Below are 25,498 nucleotides of genomic sequence, written 5' to 3' on the forward strand. Positions count from 1 at the left end.
TATAAATTAACTACAAACTAATTTATTTTTCCTTATTATATTTTAATAATTTATAAATGATTAATAAGTCAAAATTATCCAGTAGATATTTTTAAACTCTCAATTAGTCCCATTAAATCATGTTTGTAAAATTACAACAGATGCAGTAGAGTAACGGTTGAGGCATTATGCACGGCCAAAACATCATCCCAACCTCAGGACCAGAATCCGTCAGTTACACCAGCTAGTGCATGCATTTACACAATTAGTTGATCGAGATAAGTATGTGTTAAATTTGTGACATCTACATAAATATATAAATGGTGAGAAGACCATAATTATAATGTGAGTACGTATGCAGTAGTAGATAAGAAACACGAGACTCACCCTCTTGAGAAAAAAAGGGCAAGAAGAAAAATCGAGAACAATGTAGCAAAGAGATTTAAAATTACAAATACTCACAATCAAGAACATAAATAAAAATACATGTGTATGTATTAAAAAGAGGGCGATAGAGTTGTCAATCTCTTGGACTGATTCGCTTCAAACTCCAGCTATAATAGCTCTCTAAAAAGATAGCAAAAACAAGGCACGTAGAGGAGCCAAAATTTAAGGGAGAAAGCAAAGAAAAGTAGGTGGTAAAACCAAGTGCATGGAGAGAAATACAAGGGATTACTATAAATCATGAGTATTGTGATACATATCTTCTTCTTGGTCTTGCTGGTGCTGCTGTCTTCTTATCAAACATTTACTTTTGATTCTCTCCTCTAGCCTCTCTCTCTATATGCCATTTAATCTCTTTATATTTTAGCCCATCTTGCTTCTTTCATTTCTCTTTAGTAAATTTTTTGAAATTTATTTCTTTCCTTGATTAATTTATTAGCCTTCCTTGTAGCCCTCTCCCTTCATTTTCTGTCATATATATACAAACCTATATAAACACACACAAATACATACATACATAATACTACTCAGCTTATTATAACATCAATACAAATGGCTGTTCAAGCTCAATACTCTTCAAATGTTCTCCTCCTCAACAGGTTTGCACTCTCTTCGATCCCCACCACTCATTATTTATATTGATGTGAATTCTGATTAATCATCGCATAAAAAAAAACCAACATGGGTTTTGATTGAATGGTGAATGCAGAGGCATACAAGAAGGCAAAATTCAAGGCGGAAATGATTACACAATGCAGGCGCAACAAGGAGCATTTCTTGATCAACCTCGTTTCATTTTCAGCAATAATACACCTCCAGGTAATTTGAAGACACAGGATAGAACATATACAAATGAAATCTTCGGTCTCTTTGATTTTAATCTATCTGTTTTTTTTTTACAGTGAATGATAATCAGGATTCTCGTAAAAGAGGAAGAGAAATTAATCCAATATTTTCTTCTTCATCTATGCATCAACAACAACCTCAACTTATAGACCTTACCCAGCTCCACACCCCGCCGCAAAACGCCGGCGTCTCCACCGGCCTCCGGTTATCTTTCGGTGACCATTTGCAGAACCAATCTCTATCTCTACTCCCTCAAGATTTTGCAGCCCAGATGAAACATCAGAGAGATGAAATTGATCAGTTTCTCCAAGCCCAGGTACTAATTTATTTTCATTTCCCTTGAAATATTTGATTAATTAAATTTAAATCGGCTTATGGATGGTTGTGATTTTGTAAATTTTTAAAATTTTGTTCAAGAATGTTAATGGGTTTATTTTTCTCAGGGTGATCAGCTGAGGCGCACGTTAGCAGAGAAGAGGCAGCGGCACTATCATGCGCTTCTCGCCACGGCGGAGGAAGCGGTGGCGAAAAAGATAAGGGAAAAGGAGGCGGAGGTCGAAAAGGCGGTGCGGAAAAATGCCGAGCTTCAGGCCAGGGCGGCGCATTTTAGCGCGGAGGCGCAGGTTTGGCAAGCAAGAGCAAGGGCCCAAGAGGCCACGGCAGCATCACTCCAAGCCCAGTTGCAAAACGCTATATTACGCCAGGGGTGCGCGCAGAATCACGACGGGACGCTAACGTGCGCGTCCGGTGACGTGGCAGCAGATGATGCCGAGTCAGCCTACATTGACCCGGAGCGAGTCGAGGTGGCGAGTGGACCGAGTTGCAAGGCGTGTCAAAAGCGAGTTGCATCGGTGGTGTTGTTGCCTTGTCGGCATTTAAGTGTGTGTGCAGAGTGTGACGGTGTCGTTCAGGCTTGCCCACTTTGTCTCTCTTTTCGAAGCTCTAGCGTTGAGGTGTTTCTCGGATAATGGGCCAGCTTTAAAGCCCGTCTGGACAAAAGCCTGTTTATTGGGTTAAATCTAAGTCCTTGTTATTGGCCCAATGGTCAGTAGGCGGACACGTGGAGCTTGATGAGTAAACTGAGAAAAGGCATTAGAAAGAATGAAAGAGACTAATTTTAAATAATTTTTTGCCTAATAATAAGAAAAACCAAACAAACCTCGTATATTTGGTGTTTTGGCAGATTTTAGTTTAAAATTATAATGTAAAACATAAATTCTTTTATTTTTATTACAATTTTGTAAATAGTTTTCTGAGTTTTCCATAAGTCTTATGCTAAATTACTTGTTTAATTTGTAACCAAACGTGACATCTGCATTTGTGGGGATATATCCATTTATTACTCCCTCCGTCCCATTTTGGTTGTCACATTTGATATTGTGCCGGTCAAATTGACCAAAGTTTGACTGAAATTTACCAATATTTTATCAATTGAAAAAATAAGAAAAATATGTCATCGGAAATAATTTTTAATCTACTTTAAGATGTAGTTTTCGGTTTCTTAAAATCATGAAAGAGCGACTTGTAATCTTTGGTCAAAAGTTAGTCAATTTGACCAACAAAAAAGGAAATGTGACAACTAAAATGGGACGGAGGGAGTAACTGTTATCTTGAAAGAAAAGAAAACCGAACATAAAAATCCTAAAATTAATATATCTGCTTTTTTTTCCCAACTGGAATTTTTTGTGTGTGTGTGAACAAAAGAATATATGAGTTCAAGCTTCAAAGTGGAAATTTTGTTTATTATGTTAATTATATTCAGGTCTATCCGATTTGAAAGTACTAAATATCCTCAATAAGAACATGGAAATAAGGATAAAACAAAGTCACGAGCTTTCTTTGAATCAGAGTTATTTTTCTTATTAAAGCCATCAAAAGAGATATAGAAAACTTAGCTTCACACACCAAGAAGAGATCGGATCAAAAGCATATCTAGATTAGAAAAGAGCTGCACTAATTAATTAACATAATTATTAAAATTTGTTTGATTTCCAAGATAAGCTGGAATCTCCTCGTGATAGATGGATCACATGCCTCTCACCGCAAATGTCCAATGCAACCACCATTTTATGGCCTGTTTGGTTACTTTCATCAAGCATCCCCAACTTTCGGCATTTGGAGCTTGTTTAATTCGATTGTGTTTTGTCAAATGCATACAATACAATGATGTTTAGACTAATTTAATTATCTAATAGCTAGCTAGTCTTTTGCATGCTTAAGTAATTGTTGCTTAAGCGTAAATCTAATCGAGATTATGTTTATCACATATAGTACGTACTTTCATGGAAACTACCAAAACACATGCGAGTGTGACTAATACATTTTGTCTAGTACGATTTGTGGGTAATTACGAAGTGAATAAGTGATTAATTAATTAATTAACCGGCCAGCCAACGGAAGCAAAGGAGCTGTCAAATGAGAAGAGAGATGATGAAAGAAGAGTTTGAAATAGTAGAAGTGGTTGCGTTGCTTATATATGGTTCGTGTCGTGACATAAAAGAAAGACCGGGCCTTCATTTGTGGCCATCTTCATCATAATGACTCGGGACCATATTCAACCGAGCAGCCCCTTAGCTGTGCACACTTTGTCATCTTCCTCTTCATCTCTATCCTTCTATTTTATAATCTCTGTGCTTTCATATGTAAATGACAGCAAACTTGGTTGTTTTTATTATTACCTTTGCAATGACGATGTCTCACCCCCGCATCATTTATCTTTTCACCATCTTCGATCACTGTCATAATAATCGGTCAAATTTTTGCTAGTACTCAAAAATTAGACATCAACCGAATTGAATTTAAACGAGCAGAGGGATAAGATAAAATCAATAAAAAAACACGACTATACAAGACATTGACCGAAACATGATCATCTTAGAGCAAACGTTGGCTATAATAGTTGGCTAAATTGGACATGTAAGATATTATGTAAAATTTGCTGAACCCGTAAGACATTTTGCGATCAACAAATATAGTCATCCATCGAAAGTTGACTATAATTATAGATAACAGGTGGGGATGGTTGGAGTGTGTATTTTTGAAGCCATTAGCTATAATTTTTATTTTTGACATGACAACTAGAATTTTTGCCAAGGGATCTTTATGGTTGGAGATGCTCTTTTATTTAAATTATACAATATATATATTGTTTTCATTCAAATACCCAAATCTCACAATATTATATTTATATAATAGTTTGTTATATTTATATAATAGTTTATTATGTTTTAACAAAACAGGACCTAATCATAGGAAATATATATAGTTTAAATTCATCAAATTGGAGACATAGAAGTTAACCTACTACACGTACATACAAGACCAATGTAGATCACATGATTTCTGTACCATAGTTTTGTAATTCAGCAACCGATAAACCAATGTGTTTTTAGTGATATTACATATTCCTAACCTAGAATTTAATATTCTTACTAGCTCGATCTGCCTAATATTCCTAAACATATTATGTGCAATATTATAACATAACGTCTCTCTTTCAAGTCTTGTCGATAACGAGCATAAATATAAGTTTCCACGTTATATACTTGTATACAATAGTGTAGTGGGATCATAAATCTGAACTTTTAGGTACAGATGTGTATAACAATTAACGTAACAAAATGCCTAACATGCGTATATACTTTATCACCATTTTCAAATTTGCAATCAGCTCTAGTTATAAAATTGTTAATACATGTAGCTAGACTCATTTTAAGGGTATTCGTTACTGAAAAAGACAGAAAAAGACCACTTGTGACATATAAAATGAATACACAGCCCATATGTCTAATTGATTTAAAATTTATGGCATCCGGTTCGTAATTATATACTAGAATCAGCCTCTAGATTTTTTTTTATAATCAATTTAGAAGTTTATAATTTCAAAGAGTATTTGCTTAAAAAAATCATGTTGTGTAGTTTCTTTGTCAATCTTTTAACATTTTTTATGGTTAAGAGAACAAAATATGCAAGATGGCTGCACCAATGACTTGCTCAAATTATGAATCTAAACTTTAATCGGAACTTTACATCGTTGGTTACCGGCTTTAAAACAAGTTGCAAAAGCCACTAATTAAGCACTAAATTAGATAATATTTACTATTAATAAAAAGTGTTCAGATGTCTAATGAAAAAAAAAATCTCTATGGTAGATTTGCATTACTATTCTTTACACTATTTGATTAAATAAATGTATATAATTATGCAAGTGTCCCGTTTAAGGGGGAACTAGCGAAAAGAGTGAAAAGAAGAGGTTGCAGTGATGGGCATTTGCATGTACAAGGGACCCTTGACATGATATGATATTTGACAAAATAATTGAGACACAGAAAATTTCAATGTGAAATTGTGAAATGTGATATTCATTACTAACATGCATGCTTTTTGGGCTCACCCTCTTGGCATTTTCTCTGCTTAATTTCTGTTTGGTAAAAAGCAAAAATTTATAGTACTACAATCATGATTTTATAATTGAAAAAACAGTTGGATGAGGCCCATGGTCTTGAATAAGATTGGAAAATAAAGAAAAAGTTTGCTAATGTGTGTTGAGATGTGCAGGCTAGGCTGTTCCAACTACTACCAAACTTTGGTTGCAGCAAAGGCAAGAAAAATTCATAAAGAAAGAACAGGAATGGGAAAGATCCAAAGTTGAAACTGAGGAAACAGTGTGTGAGATGTCTTGGTTTGATTTCCCATAAACATATTTAAAGCCTGGGAGCTGCAGTGTAGTATGTGACAACACAGATGCTTTGGATGAGACACCAGGTCAAGGTGCTTCTTTCAAGTTGAAACTGATTCTGTTTTTCTGTTTTGGAAGAATACATCAACCTTTGCACAACTTTTGCCACAATATATAATAGTACTTGATTTCTCACAGTAAGATGTATGGTATTAGGTTATTTGGCATGGACTTATATGAGATATGGACTTATTTGGCACCAATAATCATTTATTTACTTCTTGTCCTCAGACAGAACTGGCCTGAGAATAAATAGTTCAGTAAAAGTTGGAATACGTGAAATAATCCAGAAGTCGGGGTTGTAAAATACCGGATGTAAAGATACATATAATATTAATTTTAATATTTATAATAAATCAGGTAACCTAGTTTAAAGTTAAAAGTAATTCAGAATGCGGTATAATTCAATAACTTATTTTACATTTATAATTTGTTTAATAAAAATCAAATTTATCATTTAAATAAATAATCTATGAATTACATAAATTATTCAAATAAATAACTTGGTAAACTATTTATGCAGTTAATCTGTACAATTATCAAATTAAGATGCTATATAAGAGCATCTCCAAGGGCCTTATTTATATTTGTTAGCTATAATATGATATATAAATAATCATCTAAAATTATAGCTAAGAGGTTCTAGTTTCACTCCAATGGTATTATGTATAAGTATATTATCTAAAATTATACATAATAGCTTTAGATGTTTTACAAATGTAGCAACCCCAATTTTAGTTATCTATATTTTTTTGCTAAGGGGTCATGGTTGGAGTGTAGAATTTTTACCTATTGTCTAAAATGTGCCACATAGATGCCATGTAGGTGCCACATAAACACTTTTACCTAAGAGGTCTAATGCCTTGGAGTTGCTCTAACCATCATTATTTAGAGTTTACCAAGTTGGCTTATTACGATACAGGTGAAAGCCCAATACTTTCTATGTATCTCTTTATGATACAGCCCAATACATCCTCTGCCTCTCACGTTATAAAGAAAATTCGAGAATGATACTCCCACAGCCCACTCTTCTTCGAGAAATAATGTTAAAGGCCCAAACACTTTGAGCCCAACTGCACATTCAATCCGCTGCATGTATCAATATGCCGTTGTGATCAAATGGTGCGACTATCTAAAGCCCAAAGCTTTATTTGCTTGTATTGACTTTCTGGAACTTGCAACATACGAAAGGAGAATTCTTTGGTAAATACTCAAGTTTATGTCTCATTAAACTGGTACTTAAAAATGCAATTTCTGAGAAAATATTTTTCGAAGTGATAAATTGCATAATCCTCCATTAAGAAAAAGAGCAAATTTAGAATATATCTACTCTATTTTGAAATATAATTCTTTTGATTTGTTGATACACATTTCTAAGTACTTAAATCGCATAGTTAAAATAAGTTTTTTTAGAAAAAATTTAACAATAGTATATAATTAATATTATAATTTTAAAAAAGTAATTTATTAGATGATCAAAAAATTTAAAAATGTGCGTTAAAAAGCTGAACAATCATATTTCATGACACCTTGATCAATTTATAAAATACGTTATATTCTGCATTGGAACAATAATTTCATGCATTACTAAATTAATTAACACAAATACAACCTGGAGAATTAAATTACACCAAACCAATAATTAATCAAGCACCTATAGGCTAGACTAGACCTTCATTAAACAAAATCGCAGTGATTGATTACAAATCACAATACGCTTAACCTAATTATACATACTCCCTCCGTCCCCCTCAATTGTTTACATTGGAGGGGGACACGGAGACCAAGACAATGTATGGAAAATGAGTAAAGTTAGATGAAAAGTGGGTAAAGTGGTGGGACCTATCAATATTTTATAATAGATTTGAGATAGTGGAGGAAAGTAGTGGGTGTAATAGTAGTTTTTATTGTTAAATATGAGATAGTGGGGAAGATAGTGGGTGTAATGATGAGAAAAACTTACTATTTATAGTAACGTAAAGAAATGAGAGAGACATCCCAAAATAGTAACTGTAAAGAAATGAGAGGGACAGAGGGAGTAACAAAGTCCGATGACCCCTAAATAGTAGACCAAATTATTGATCGCATGCCCATTAAAATAATAATAATAAATAATGTTTCCGCTAGTGTCATTATATAATGCAACAATGCATCTTATAAAAATCACAATTATCTCGGGATAGCGACAGACTCACATATTATAGTAACATGAACAAATCTTACACCAAAAACACCCACCATTTTTAATTTATTTATTCATTGTCACGACATTATTAAAATAACCATAAAAATATAGCAGAATCTATAAAATAATATGCCCCATAAAGACCTCCACTTCCTGGAATATTTGCACATGATTTGTATATAAAAAAGTTACCGTCCTAGATTTCATAAATCAGACCGGGTCTGTGGATTTTACTTGAAATTTTCCAGAATGTACACGTGTGTCCTCTCACCACCACACGTGTGTCAGATACGCCGATCTTGAAAATCTTGGAATTAATTAAATAATTTATTAGCAGAGTTATTTTAATATTGTTCTAGTAGTGGCATTGTGTTACAATAATTAGCTTAATTTTATAATCACGGCAAGTGGTTTGAATGCCACCTTGAGACGAAACAAGCATCAAAAGACTTAAAAAAGAGATGGAGAATATAAAATGGAAAAGCAGGGAGGAAAGACTTACATATTAAATGTATGTGTTTGTTTTAAATGTATGAAGTTGAAATGAAGGAAAGGTTAAAGAGAAAGTAAAAAGAGTCTGAGTTTGGAGAGTTAAACAATGAGAATACATGCACACTCCATGACATGTCGGAAATTAGTAAACATGGAGCTAGTGTATATATTTTTGTATGTCGGGAATTATTAATACAAGTAATTTTCTAATTTATATTTTCTAATCAAGTTTAAATCATAAATAATTGTTTAGTTTTTGATTTGTATCTAAATTTACACGTCAAATAATTATTGAATCGATATGATTAGTGTTATAAAAGAAGTAATAATAAAAGTTAGTTATTAGTGTTTGGTATAATTTTTTTTAAATTGAACATATGTTAGAAACGAGTATAATTTTTACAGACATTTTGCAAATTACTCCCTTCCTTCTCCCGGAAAAATCGAGATGTCTTAATGCTTAGTCTCACTAAATTTTGTAAGTTTTACTTATTCAAAAATAATCAGAATATTGTTTTTCCAAATTATATATATGTGTGTGTGTGATAAATAAATATATATATGTCTGCAAAATCATGCATTACAAAATGCATTGACTTGTAATTACGAGCATTTTTCTAGTTAAAAGGTATACCCACTGTTTTAAAATAAGAATTACGCAAGTACAGAAATCCTATATCAATATGTATAATCCCCAGGTGTGATTTTGGTTTAAAGTGCTACTGTAGTACATACCTACGCACACATTCTATATTATTATTATTTTTGGTAAAAAGGGCATTAATAAGTTAAAACAAAAGTAATGTGGAATCATTTTTTCTTCCCTTCTTTATTTCAGTAGTTGGGACCAAACGAAGGTGACAAAATTCAATGGACTTAGAAAGTGAAAGAAATGGAAGACAAAAACAAGGAAATGTTAATAACCAAGTCAATATAAATGAATAGTCTTGCACAAGTTGTTTCATAAAGCTAGTGGTCCGCCAGCAGTCACTTGTTATGGTTATAATTATACTTAAAAGTATTTATTATTTAATGCCGCCGAATATGCACGATATGCAAAAGAGTAGAGTTAATAAAAAAATTAAGTATATATTGTTTTGTCGGGCTAAATTGCTAGAAACGAACAATATACGAATATAATTAGCATTATAAAAATTGCTAGTGCAATAAGAATGAGGATCAACGGTAACACCGGGAAATTAATGACTAGAAAATTTCTTATGGCCAATTATATTTAGAATATAATAATAACAATATTGGAAAACTGTTAGCCGCTTAGCCAACTGAATAAAAATAGATCCGTTCATTCGGCCGCTCACATAATTCAAAATTATTCTAGGTACATGTACTGCTATGCTAGCTTTTGGAGTCTTCTTCTGGCCAAATATTGTATATACCACTCCTCATCCTCCCCGTTGTTCTCGCGAATAGTTGGTTACCGGTTTCAAATAGTTATCTTTCCAGTGTTTTAAAAATTTCTGATTTAACCGATTAATGTCCTGCAAGATCGGCCACCGATCTGATTTTTGAAATCCGATTAATCCTTATATATATTTCTTAATCGAAGTATATATAATAAATTATTAGAATTAAAATACTATATTACTTTAAATATAAGTAATTTTAAAGTTCATGAATATAGTAAATATATTAGTTACTAAATAGCAAATATAATAATAACTACATATTAAATAATATTTTAATATTAAAATAAATTCGATTTTCACTCCGATTAATCCTTCCTATTAATCCTCGATTTCCGATTAATCCTTGAATCGGTAGCTCAACCGATTAGGTCCGATCCCCGATTTCTGTAACACTGTTGATTTCACATATTTTTAAAATATTAATTATATAAATTAAAATTATTTTTGAAAAATAATCTGAACAAAATATCAAAAATTTACTTTCATTCACACAAAGATTTGAAATGATGATTTTAATAAATTATTTTGAGAAAGACATGATATTATTTTTTTTTAGAAAAAAATATTTCGATAATGAAATAACATACAGTATCCGTGCACACATGAACAAAATTGAACAAACCTATAATTATATCGTTATTGAATGTTTTTTGATTCTACAACCGAGAGATATTTTTAAAAATATGTAGATAATATAATACTTCAATTGTTATTTCGAACAACTGATCATAGCATCACTATAAAAATCTTTATTAGTGGATTGATATCCTGAAAATCCCTCATACCTGTAACTCAGGATGTGATGAACAACCAAAAAATCAAAACTCTCACAAATAGAAACTAAACAAAACTAAAATATGATTAACTTGATTAATTTTTGGATTATAGAGTATGCAACTCCTATCAAAACAACGGAGTATATTAATATGGTTGATTAACTATATTTTCTGTGTTAAACAAGTGCCAAATAATTTTTTAAGTCGCATGACCCTGAATGTAAGGACTCAATATTTGTTGGCAAAATTAAAATATACGAGGTTGCTTACTAAATCCCTATTATAATCAGCAATAACAAATCAATTAACTTAAGACCGGTGTACATAATCTCTATAGATACACGAATTAACTAAATCGAATATGATTAAAGATGATTGTGAAAAAGACATGCACTTGATCTGAAAGTGACACATGAATAAAATTTAGGGGGAAGACTACCTCTATGCCACAATAATTTCATGGGAATCAACTCCTTCTTTCTTGCTTTCCAATTTAATAATTGTCTGAAAATGACTAATTATTGATGTTGAGTATCTTAATCCACCAAAATTTACTTTACTACTGAGCATGCCTAAGTTGTAGTGGAAAGAGTATTGCTTTAATTATTGTACCGGGGATTTGGTAAACAACTCTTGATCTTTCAACACTGTTGATGGGAATTGCTATTATGTGCTGCAACTTTTTTTTTTTTTAGGGTCTCCGTGTACGTAGATGAATTATATCGAATACAATAGTTATATCAAAAAAAAAAAATTCATGCAAGATGTCTCCAAAAATTTAGAAAATATAACTTTAATGATCGAAGATATAAAACCCATTTTTTAAAACCATCCTCAGAATCTTTTGCTCTGGTCCTGAAAAAAGAACAAACAAAACAAGACATAAATCAACACAAGAAAATCATATACTCCTTCCGTCCCAATTCTTTTGTCTTATTTGATTTTTTATGGTCAAATTGACTCAATATTGACTGAAATTTACATATATTAAAAAATTGAAAAATATTATAAAAATTATACTACTATAATCTACTGTTATTCCACTTTAAGTCGTATTTTTCAATTTTTAGAAATTATGTAAGAATAATTATTTATTATCGGTCAAAGTTCGGTCAATCTGACCACGAAAAGTCAAACAAGACAAAAGAAGTGGAACGGAGGGAGTACATGTTTATATGTATTTAGAAATCAATATACTTATATAAAGGAGAAGCGAGGGGCGTGTAGGTGGCGCCTCTCAGATAGCTCCGTTCTATTTTTCTAATTTTCTGGAATTTTTGGGTGAAAGATATAAAAAAAATTGTTTCAGATTCATTGATATGGTATATATCCTGTCATAAATTAATCTGATTCTGTTTCAGATTATTTATGGAATATAATAAATTGAAAGTATTAGTCTGATTTTATTTCAGATTATTTATGGAATATAGTAACTTGCAAGTTTTTTAATCTGATTCTATTTCAGATTATTTAATTATGGAAAAGAGTAGCGCACAAGTTTCTCGGCACCTATAAATATCCTTATAGGTTGTAGGGTTTTGTATCATCTAAACACAACCTACACTGTCTCTCAATATCACAGTTAAGGGTGTGCATTCGGTTCGGTTAACCGAAAACCGAACCGAATAACCAAAATAATTTCGGTTTGGTTAATCGAAATTTATATTTCGGTTCGGTTTTCGGTAGCCAAATTTTCATTTTTCGGTTATCCGGTTTTTTAACCGCGGTTTCATAGAATTTCAGTTTCGGTTAACCGAAATAAATTTCGGTTTCGGTTAACCGAATGCACACCCCTAATTACAATGGTATATTTTTGTTGGTGATTCTTTTATAATATTTGTTTTGGTCGTCGGACGTATTTGTTGTTGTTTGCAAGCTTACGGTCTGTTTTATTGATGTCATCAGTCAGTATAGTCGTATGCTTTTTATATGCAGGTAGTGGTGTATGTGTCTAAGAAGTAGTGTTTGGAAAAGTTAATGACAATGTTAGTCAAGAACATGATTACTTTTCAAAAAGAAAAACACAATTAAAATTAAGATTCGTCGTGCTTTAAATCGTTAATTACATGTAGAAACTTATTATCATTTTTTCACATATGAATTATAGTCCAATTTTGCAATTTTAAAAATTAATATTGGTATTGCATCGAGATGTTTATAATATAAAATTTATTTTATTTTATAAATATTAATTTTGAATTATTAATATAATTTTTATAAGTCGCCGCAAATTGATTTTATTCTATAAATATTAATTTTGAATCATCAATGTAATTTTTATAGGCCGCCGCAACGCGCGGATTCTCAACTAGTTTAATTAATGAAAAAATAACTTTTAGTTGTTCAAAAAATGTCAAACCGTTTATTCTTTAAAAGGAGTATATAAATAGACTAAATAAAATTTATGGACGTATATAATCTAATAAAGGAGAATATATTTTGAATCACATGAAGAAGTGCGTAAAAAAGCAAGGACGTGATTATTTTGTATTTTTTTTGATTCGAAAACCCTAAAAAAGGTATTTAATAGTCAAATTTTATCAAATCCCTAAATTATCTGAGACTAATTGAAATACTCCCTCTTGTTCATTATATAAGTGGTTTGATTTTGTATACGCATTTTTAATAAGTTTGACCACATATCTGAAATTGGTATTTAAAAAGAATTCTGAAACAAAAAATTTATGCTACATTTTTATTAAAAATAAATATAAAAATATTAATTTTTATTATATGATCAAAACACTTATATTTATGCGTAAAAAATCAAACGCCGAGGAGGAAGAATATGTTTAATTTGGTCCACATCGTTTATAAGATCCGTTAAATACCCGTCGCAATTGACTATCACCGGCGAGGAGAGAGGGAGTAGGGAGTAAACAATGGACCTAGATTGCATTGGATCCACCGTATATTGTTGACGTTGTTTGAACAATTTAGTCAATTCAGGGCTCCAATTTATTTCTGTACAATACTCTCTATTTACAGAGTGTATTAAAATTTCTGTAGACTTTTGAAGAGACAGTTAGCGAGAATAACACATTTACTACCAGTGTCATTTATTTAGTAGGCCAACTACTTTGCCAGGTCAAAAGACCTCGCAAGTCAGTACTAGCAGGCATTAAATTTTTACAAGAAAAATAATAGTACTCCATAATAAAAAAAATAATATTTTCAACTATTCCTTTCTTATATAATTCATAATAACAATAATAATAATAAAATGTTTTGCATATACATAAATCATCCAATTTAAATTAATTGCATGCGTCATTTTAGAAAAAAAGTTTAGAAACACAATTGACGATGAATCGTGCTTGTTTGTGGCAAACTGTACCTAAGACTTTTTTTATACGAACGCGACTTCTATTTTTTTTAACTCGTTTGTGTAAAAAGTCAGAAATACTCATAAAAAGTTGAGATTATTAATTTTGTTTCAAGACTATAATTTCTTTCTCAGACATATTTATCACTTGTGATTCTTAATTTATTTCTCAACGTCTAATTTATTTCTTTATTTCAAGCAAAAAAACACATTTTTTTAGATTTATCCCAACAGTCTTGTTATCTTTTTATAAACAGGAGCATTTGTTTAATATACTGCTCCATCCGAGATATTCTTTTAATTCTCTTCGAATATTATTATTGGTTGCAAGAATATGTTTTCATTTATTCAATATTCCCTCGATCTAATTTCATCTGAAGTACTCATTATAAAATTCATAATTACTTTTTCTACTTCTTATTTTATAGCCTAATACAAATAACCCTTTTAATTTTGACTGAAATGAAAATCTTGTCTTAATCATCATATAAAAAACTGAAATTTTTATGCCACTCTATGTCATATTTCTATTTTTGTTAGTCAAATTGACTAATATTTGATCAAAGATTATAAATCAGCCTTTCATTATTTTAAAAAACTGAAAATTACATTTTAAAGTAGATTAAAAATTATCCCCGGTGACATATTTTTTCCTATTTTGTCAATTAATAAAATATTAATAAATTTCCGTCAAACTTTGATTAATTTGACGGATACAAAACCAAATGTACAACTGAAAAGGGACCGGGGGAGTTACATATATACATATACATACATCATATAAATTATTACGTTATTCAAAAACTGAAACGAGTCATAAGTTAGCGGTCAAAATATTTAGAAATAGTGTTCAAAAAATCCTCAATTAATTTTTAAATTCTAATATTTATGAACTAGAATGATTAAGACTTTCTAATTTATCAAAAGAAAATATGATAAATTCTAAATCATCAAATAAACTGACTAATTCTGATGACTGCTTTTCCAGAATCAGGTGTATTCTAAAATCAAATAACTATGCAACGATTGAGAAAAGAGAGAGTAATTTAGACGAGGAGCACAATTTATATCATCCAAACTCGCAGGCTAAGAAACCTTGTTCGGGATATTCACCGAGACGATTAAATGGAAAATACTACTGTAAATATCAGCATTAGATTCAACGGTGATGCACCCCTAACATTCAGACAACACTGCACCGATTTATCATGTCCGGCTAGAATTAAAACCGGGTGTATAGATTAATGACGCGGTATGAAATTGTCAGTGTTATCAACACGTGGCGATCCTTCAAGAAACTATGATGCGGTGGAATGATCTAATGCCTCCACGTTTACATATTTTTTAACCTTGCGGTCAGTCTTTGCAAGGCTGCCCGGCTCTCACGGGTATATTGAGGTTGTGACGTTGGGGAACAGAAATCTAGGAATCTGAGCTCATTTAAAATCATAAATATATGTGACCCTAAACCCCACTACTTACTTTTCTTTTTCCGGTTACCCCACTCCATACTTTTTTTACCTCCTCCTTTCTCTCTTTTCAGGAAGTAAACCAATCTTAATCCAAGACAATAAATATGTTTAAATTTCAATTGTATTTCTAACCTTTAAGTTATAGAACTTTTGTCAATTTTAAAAAAAATTAAGTTTTTAAGTTTTATATTCACATTTTAAGTTTGGGTATTTAAAATTATTATTTTCAAATTATATTAATTAAAAATATCAAATTTGACGTTCATTATTCAGAAATATAGAAAACAAAATTTTTGATAGTTTTCATCAATTTAAATATGAAAGCGAGGAAGGGATATTTTGAATTACTTCTAAAACTGTTTATAAATAACAAATTTTAATAAATAAATATTTGTTAATTCTTATGTTTAATTTATTAATAATTTATGCTTTATTAGGTTAAAAGTTTATAATACAGGAATATAAATATAATAATATTTTTAAACTAATCTTATATATTATATGGATTTAAATTTTAGAATTCATATAAATCAATATAATATTAAAATTTTGAGAGTTTAGTTTATTTATCAAAGCATTTTTTTAAATAGCTAAATAGCTACTCCTTTTGTACCTCACCCTCAAATATATGTATAGAAAGGGATTGTACATGAATACTAACAAAAATATATAAAATAATGAGAATGTGAAAAGATAATGGGTAAAATGATAGACCCAACAATTTTTAATTAATAGTTTCGGAAAACGAATTAAAAGTATTGTGCGGTTAGAATTTATATTATAAAATATTATTATCTTAAAAAGTTTTAAAATGTGAAGAATTAAGTTAATAATTGGGGTCCTCATCATATTATCGCACAAATCGACTAGAGATTTTAAGTTAATTAAATACAGTATCTATTATATAGACTATCTTAAATTTATTTATTTAAATAATTTTATGATATCTATAATTTACTCAATGTTAAATTATTAATAAAACATTTTGAATTATTTTTTTAAAATGATCACATATATTTTAACAAAATAAGATTTAAAAATTAAAATATTTCAAATAAAAAAGTTACAAGTTTTCAATTCCTCGGTTTATAATTTGTAAGTTGAACTATAATTATTATATACAAATCATATAAATAAGCTTATCATTATTTGTAATTTTATAAATTTAAGAGGATTTTTCATAAATACCCAAATCTAGAAATGTTTTTGCAAAAATATTAAATCATTATTTAATATTACAAAACTCTTGAAAATATTTACAAAAATGCAACATGTTGCAACCACAAGCAGCCAGATGCAATCATATTCCGCAAATCATGCAGGCCAATTAACTGAAGTTGCATCTAGTTGCATACTTTATTTTGCAATTTCTTTAAATAAAAATTCATGTTTTTGTATTTTTAAAAAAAATCATAAAATCGCAAAAAAACTTAAAAATTGTGGTACTTTTGATAAATTCTCAATTTAATTAGAACAAATATTTTGAGTTCAACCCCAAAAAATTGGGTATGGAGCTATCGAAGATGAGTGTAACTAGATAACTTTTATAAGTGAAACCACAATTTGTTACATGAAAAACACTTAAAACTTTACATGAACAAATATTTAAAAAAATCACAGAATGCACAAATAAATTCAGCAAGACACCGAACTATTTTTCCTATAAACGTTAGTTGGAGCCAAGGACTATTGCTGGTAGAGTGGTAGTACAAATTTTCAAAATACAGTAGTACCGGTTTTACTACAGGTACGGTGTTGACGAGTAGTACAAAAGTACGGGACCCGCAACCCGTTGTTTTGCGCGTGTGTGGGACCCAGTCGCAACTGGGAGTTCTTTTTGGGAAATGGGCCTAGAAAACGACAAGATGTTCGAAAGTAGAGCAGAGCAATGACGTGAGCTCGGGTTGTTTGGCGTAACTTAGCAGCTGGGATACAGTGTGTTTTCATCATATTGGAGTGGGTGCGCGCGTGCATCACACTAACTTCTTTGTTTGTTGCGTGTGATTATGTTTATGAATAAAATTTCGGTCTCGCTAATGTGTGGTCAGGAAACACACTAAACACCAAACTCTAACGAAATTGACTTACTCCCTCCGTCCTAATGAATTGTATACAATTTTCTTTTTGGGATGTCCATACTTTCTTCCACTATCTCCATTCTATAATAATATAAACACTATTACACCCACTACTTTCCTCCACTATCTCAAATTTATTATTAAATATAAATGAGTCCCACCACTATACCCAATTTTCATCCAACTTTACTCATTTCTTACTCAGTTTCTTGGTCTCCGTGTTCCAGTCATTTGTATACAAATGACTGAGACGGAGGGAGTATTTTTATCGGTGAAGTTGATATGACGGCCGGGACCTTCAATATTTATTCATCCACCAATTAAAATTTATCATTATCATAAAAGTCGGTGACTATTGTGTGTCCATCGACACATCATTGAAAATCTTATAAAATTATTAAATTATTTCTAATAACTCATATAATAATTTAAAATTATTCAAATAATTAATTTAAATGATAACTTATCACATTAAACTATCATAAATCATAAATTATTATTTTAAACTCATCTATAAAATATACGTTTAAATGCTTCAGAAATTCAAACGGTGGAGTCATTAATCAGCGTATAGCACGACCGACCTAAAAATTCTTGCTTCACTCATCGTTACCGTTACGGTCCTTCTTAGTTTACTTGCAATTTGTGACTAGTAAAACAAACAATGAAAAGCAAATAAAAAATATACTAGTAGAAAATATCCCGAGCAAACAGCAAGCTAGTGGGGCAGTGGGACCGAAACATGCGAACAACGTACAGCGACGCGCCAGTAACGTGCTTGGTCCTGCAGCATCTTTTGTTCGTGACTGATGGTATTTTGTGAAATTAATCAAATTTTAATTGCAGATATTTTGAGAAAACTTTAAGAGACAGGATGTGCTATAAAACACCATTCCCGTGCAATTAAAATAACTGCAAAATATTGTGAAAAATATTAATTTCGCTCTGCCAATTTTGCATCTACACATTTTTGTGCATATTCAATGCACCTCTATGCTATGACAAAATAGTCATCAGTCATCACCTACGAAATATCATAAAATAGTACCGGTAAATGCTGTAGAGAAAAAGTAATATTCCCAGACTCCTTGTTTCTATACACTTTTTTTTATTAGTCAACAATTGTTTGATTTGTATAAAGTAAACTAGTGAAAAAAGCCGCGCTTCGCGGCGGCGTGATAAATTTTTATATGAATTAGTGTTATAGTAGCATTAAAATTATTTTGAGTCATCTTCATGTTAAAATATCACAAATAAAAAATATTATCATTGGTATAAAAATTTGTTTAAGTGGTCATCCTGTCAAACACAATACTAATAATAAAATTTTGAACCCTCCTCCCGTCAAAGACAATATTAATCCATAATTATTATTTTTATGATAGAATTAAATATTATAATTTAGATTAAAATTAGTTTGAGCCTCTATCTTGTCAAACACAATACTAATAACAAAACATTATAATTTAGATATTAGTTTGAGTCGCCTTACTGTCAAACACAATACAAATAAAAATTATTTTAATTATGATAAAATTAAAGATTATTGAATTAAAAGTATTTTGAACCGTGGTCCCGTTTAAACAAAAAATCTCGTCAAACATAATACTAATAGAAAATTTAGTATTATTTAGATAAAAATTAGTTTGGGCCGCCTCCCGTGCCCGTCAAACACAATACTAATCACGAATCATTTACATTATCATAAAATTAATATATGATTCCTATTTTATATATATTATTTTATTTGTTAATTATTTTTATTTTTTGATTCCTATTTATTAGTTAAAAATTATTATTCTTTTATGCTTCTAATTTTTTTGCTATTAGTTTTTTTAATGACTATTATCTTTACAATCCTTTATTTTCTATTCGAAATTTAAGAAAATTATAAGACTAAATCGATAATAAAAATTCGATTATAACTTACAACCAATCTCGATAATAGTTCGATTCAATCTTATTAATCTTTATGGAACAACTTGAGTTTACCGCTACGAACCTGTTTTGACAATTTGATATTCCGGAAGATGCTGGTTTTTATTTTTTAGATAAATGATTTGAGAAAAACTAATAAAATAAGATTATAAATTTTATAACTTTTGAAAATAAGAATTATAATTTTCAATTATATTTGTTCTATATTTGTTATTTTGAATAAATAGAATCCTACTCTTTTATGAATTCTAAATAAGTAAAAAGTTTAATTTAATTTTTCATTCGAAATTTAAGAAAATTATTTGTTAGATATATGATTTGAATTTTTTTGAATAAAATAAGACTATAAGTTTTATAACTTTTGAAAATAAGAATTGTATTCTTTAACCTGATTATTAGGTTATAATTTTATTTTCAATTTGAAATTTAATTAAGAAAATTATAAGACCAAATTCAATAATTCTAGACACGTTGAGTTAATAAATTTTATGATTCGAACATATCATGTTCTCTAATTTATTATTTGTGTCTACTATTTAGACTCTTAAACACAGTCGTGATTACGGACATAGTATTAGATTATTTTTCTATATATCTTATCGAAAATAAAATTTTATAATATAAATTTCGACTACATCTTCTATATATCTTATAGAAAATAAGAATTGTACATATTACCTTAACAATCTTAAATATAAATTATATAATATTTTATCTATTATTGTTAGTTTGAATAAATATAATCCTATTTCTTTTAGGATAACTAAATAAGAAAAGAATTGTATCAATTTTAGAATTCAATAAGAAATACTGAATGAGAAAAGAATTTTTAGGAAGTGAAAAAAGCCGCGATTCGCGGCGGCGTGATAAATAAATTTTGATATGAATCAGAATTATAATAGGATAAAAATAATTTTGAGTCATCTTCCCATTAAACATATCACAAATAAAAAATATTATAATTGATATAAAAATTTGTTTAAGTAATCATCCTGTCAAACACAATACTAACAACAAAATTAGTTCGAACCCCCCTCCCGTCAAAGACAATATTAATCCATAATTATTATTTTTATGATAAATTAAATATTAAAATTTAGATCAAAATTAGTTTGAGCCGCTCTCTTGTCAAACACAATACCTATAACAAAACATTATAATTTAGATATTAGTTTGAGTCGTTTTAGTGTCAAACACAATACTAATAAAACTTATTCTAATTATGACAAAATTAAAGATTATTTTGAATTGTGTAACAAAAAAATATATTATAACATAGATAAAAAATTATTTTAGTGACTTTACCATCAAACATAATACTAATAGAAAATTTATTATTATTTGGATAAAAATTAGTTTGGGCCGCCTCCCGTGCCCGTCAAACGATATACTAATCAAGAACCATTTACATTATCATAAAATCGATATATGATACATATTTTTTATATATTATTTAATTTGTTAATTATTTTTATTTTTTGATTCCTATTTATTAGTTAAAAATTATTATTCTTTTATAAAAATTATTTTAGCGACTTTCCCGTCTAACATAATACTAATAGAAAATTTATTATTATTTAGATAAAAATTAGTTTGGGCCGCCTCCCGTGCCCGTCAAACACAATACTAATCAAGACCCATTTACATTATCATAAAATTAATATATGATTCCTATTTTTTATATATTATTTTATTTGTTAATTTTTTTTATTTTTTGATGCCTATTTATTAGTTAAAAATTATTATTCTTTTATGGTTCTAATTTTTGTTGCTATCAGTTTTTTTAACGATTATTATCTTTACAATCCTTTATTTTCTATTAGAAATTTAAGAAAATTATAAAACTAAATCTATAATAAAAATTGTACGTATTACCTTACAAATCTTAAATATAAATTGTATTTTATCTATGATTTTGTTAGTTTGAATAAATATAATCCTATTTCTATTAGGATTACTAAATAAGAAAAGAATTGTCTCATCTTTAGAATTCAATAAGAAATACTAAATAAGAAAAGAATTGTATCATCTTTAGAATTCGATAAGAAAAGAGTTGTATTCCTTTAAGAATTCTTGAACCTGATTTTTTGAATTATAACTATATTTTCTATCCGAAATTTAAGAAAAATCAGAAGAATGAATCGAGCGATTGTAGAGACGCCCGCATCCTCCTTTATATATATATATTGACTTTTTTATAATTTTATATATACAAAATTTTATTTTGTAAAAAAATTAATTTTTTTTAAATATGTGCGGCAAATGCGATTTGTCTTCGTTCGAGTTGCAGTTGCTTGTCAAACTTTTAGGAAGAGGTTATAAAAATTAAAACCAAATTATTTTGATTATTTAATTTGTGGAAGAGTTTTATTTAGTGATGCATGCATACATGAAATTGCGGAAAAGGAGAAGTACAGGCATAGTTGAGCCAATAGTTTCACTTTCCCACCCATTAGTTTTATAACGCCCACCCCTTGTTTTACACTTTGTTTACTCTCTCTCTCTCTTCATCTCTCTCACCAACTTCTCCTTATAAACCCCACTCCCTCCTCAAACTCTCCTTCACCTCATCCCCACCTGCATCTCTCTCTCGCTCTTTCTCTCTCTCAATCTGTTTCTCAATCTCTCTCTTACAGAATGGACTCAACTATCACCCCAAGAAGGCCTTGTTTCATTGAAGAAGATGATGGTCTTGCTTCCCTTGCTGACATGGAGGCTGGTTTCTCTGGATCTAATAACCAAAACAACGCCCAAATCAACCATAACCAACACAACCACTTCATCTCAAGGCCTGTGTATTACTCAAGAAAAGCTAGTTTGAGAAAGATGTCATTTTCATCAAACACTTCTCCGAGATTCGGTAGGCTTTATGATGCAAGATTTGAAGAACAGCAGCCCCATTTCTTGGATTCTTGCTTTCTTTGCAAGAAACCACTCGGTGATAACAAAGACATCTTCATGTACAGGTTTGTAATTAAAGATTCAATCTTTTTCATCTGGGTTGCTTCAATTACTGAAAAGATGATAAATTCAATGGTTACATATATAGAAAACTGGTTCTTGATTTAAAATTGAAACTTTACCTAAAATAAAGGCTCTTTGTATAGGCCTAAATTGAAGATAAAAATGGTTTTTAGATCCAAGAAAAATCTCTTTTTTGGGGTCAGATGCGGTTGTTTCAGGGAGATCTTGATGGGTTTTGTGTATAAACTTGTGGGCCAAAATCTAAATTGTTTTTTCTTGAATTTGCAGAGGTGATACACCATTCTGTAGTGAAGAGTGTAGACAAGAACAAATAGAGGCAGATGAAGCCAAAGAGAAGAACTGGAATCTCAAGGCCTTGAGGAACAAAAGTGACCAAAAGAAATCAACCAGCTCTGCTAGCAAAAAAGCCTATGGGTTTCGCACAGGGGCAGTTGCTGCAGCTTAAGGGCTTAATTATCTATTAAAGACTTGAAATATATCAAGCACTCGAATTAAGAAACAAAAAGGAGAAAAAAGCAAGTGTTTTTTCCCATATAAAAGAGAGCAAAAAAAAAAAAGTATTATAGATTATATGCAGCAAGAAAGAAGGGCCAAAGGGAAGACAGAGGCAAGAAGGGGGAGGAGATGTGAAGAAGAAAAGGCTATTATTGTATTTATATATTGGTTTCTTTTAATTTTTGTAAATCTTTACTCTGGGTTGTTGTGGTTGGGTCTCTGTTATGGTTGTCTTCTTTGTAAGAATTTTGTTTTCCTCCTGGTTTTTTTTGCCATGGAAATGAGAAAATCTACAACTACTATTAGTACAAGAAAGTTTGTTCTGTTTACTGCACTTGATTGAATCACCGAGCATCCTGGTGGTGGTAACTTGCTAGATGAAATATTTTTAAATATGAGGTTTCGATTCCTGGTGGTGGTAATTGATACATCAAACAAATTTTGAGAACCAATTTATACTCTTTAAGAAATTTGGTTAAATGTTTAGATACATAATAACAAAAAAGAAGAATGACTTGTTAGGCCACCTGAAGGGTAATTTACAATGACATTTCTCAATGGGACGAATATGTTCCGGGATCCATGTGGTACAGAGGTAATTTTCCGGTAAAAGTATAATCATGTGAAATTGTACAAAGAGAAAAATAAAATTAAAGTGAGCTGCCAAATGGAGAATGCAGTAGTAGAGTATTATTGAAATGCAATAACTTTAGTGAGTGCTGGCGATTCTCCGGGCAGTGGAAATGATGGTGGTGGGGCTTTTGATGTGCCATATAGCAAAAACTAGAATTAAAAGCTTCCTAGTAATTAGGAAGCACATACACCCACACTGCCAAACTTGCAAGTGGGAGGCTCTATTCTTTGGAGTTTAAGTCAAGTCACGTCATCCTCTCCCACTACACTTTTTTTTTTTATTTTGTTTCCCCTAAATTATTCATCACCCAAGTATTTTATGTACATATCATCATTTATTATTATTATATTTTAAATTTTATGTTAATACAATTTCAATTCAACTCGTAATGTCTCAAAATTTATTAGAGAACTACTTTCTTATCTCAAATTACACGTCCTTTTCAGTTTTCTATAAATCAAACTCGACGAATCTTTATCAAATATTAAAAATATTTATTTATTATTTAAGAAAATAAAAAATTATATTGAAAACTAGACTTAGATTTAATTTTTATTGTTTAATTATATATATATATAAATTCAGCTAAAATATATTTCAGAGTTAAAAGGGCACTTGGGTAGTAATTTATGGGTTTGAGAGTTTTAAGGGAAAGGGCGAAAGTGTAACCTGTAACGTGGGCAAAGTGTGATGAATATAAAGAAAAAAAAGTCTGTGATTGTGATGTAGAGTCATGATGGGGTGGAGTAATTTTCATGCCAGTTCAAAGCAATTGCATAAAGTTTCATTTTGAAGTGGTCCAGTTTCTTTTCTTTGTTTTTAAAGAATATGATTGCTCTCTACGGCCAGGATTTATCAGGGAATCATATCATCGAATAAGATCAATCTTCAATTTATAGATATTAGTTCCAAATATATGCCCAATGATTCCACTTGTTCTTGCATACAAAGTCGCCTCCAGAGGTATACAGCTTGTATTTTGTTGTTAAGCTTAGATTTACTCCGTCGACCCGCAAACTTGGGATTTTAAGGTAAATATGAAGTAACCAACCAAAGATACAAAATTTGAAGCCCATTTTCTAACAAAGAACGGGCCTGCTGTTGCTCTCCTGGACTCCCCTCCGGCCCACTCACAGGGGAAACTGATAGATCATAGATGCAATAAAGACGGTAAAAATGAATTGATAGGAGACAATAATGAGATGAAAGTAGATAAATCAGATATGATTTCTAGTTCTTCTAATCAAATCTTTCTGAAATAAGAAATCAAAAAGCCAATTTCATGAAAGCAAGTTTTGTTTAGATTAAACTGAAAATGATCACACAGAGCCCATACTTTTCTGATGGAAAAAGAGTAACGCCCAGCATCCTTGCTTGATTTCAAGCTATCATGAAAAATATACAATTTATAAAAATTAAAAAATAAAATTACTATAAATAACATATATTAAATATTAGAAAAAATATATAGATAAATGATAATACACACACACACACATATTTTCGCTACCCATTTATAATATATAAAGAGATTATTATAACAGCTAAATATCTAGATCAGACAATGATATTTAATCAAATTTTAATATATTAATGTTAAATTTTTTATATTAGAAAGAATAATTATAAATAAAAAATTTGCATTATAAATGAATAAAAGTTAGGGCCGAATGAGTCAGAGAAA

General features: G+C 30.1%; 2 protein-coding genes across 2 annotated transcripts; both read left to right on the plus strand.

Moving 5' to 3' along the window:
- Nucleotides 1-326: 326 nt before the first annotated feature.
- Nucleotides 327-2,516, plus strand: LOC108206020 (BOI-related E3 ubiquitin-protein ligase 1). Its single transcript, XM_017376179.2, has 4 exons — nt 327-1,022; nt 1,133-1,242; nt 1,326-1,585; nt 1,713-2,516. Exons 1-4 carry the CDS (start codon nt 976-978, stop codon nt 2,235-2,237), a joined length of 942 nt encoding a protein of 313 aa, XP_017231668.1. The 5' UTR covers nt 327-975; the 3' UTR covers nt 2,238-2,516.
- Nucleotides 2,517-22,186: 19,670 nt separating this feature from the next.
- LOC108206171 (FCS-Like Zinc finger 1) lies at nt 22,187-23,509 on the plus strand. The gene is made up of 2 exons (XM_017376384.2): nt 22,187-22,666; nt 22,953-23,509. Exons 1-2 carry the CDS (start codon nt 22,338-22,340, stop codon nt 23,128-23,130), a joined length of 507 nt encoding a protein of 168 aa, XP_017231873.1. The 5' UTR covers nt 22,187-22,337; the 3' UTR covers nt 23,131-23,509.
- Nucleotides 23,510-25,498: the final 1,989 nt, after the last annotated feature.

This window comes from Daucus carota, chromosome 2 (assembly GCF_001625215.2).
Source record: "Daucus carota subsp. sativus chromosome 2, DH1 v3.0, whole genome shotgun sequence".
NCBI lineage: Eukaryota > Viridiplantae > Streptophyta > Magnoliopsida > Apiales > Apiaceae > Daucus > Daucus carota.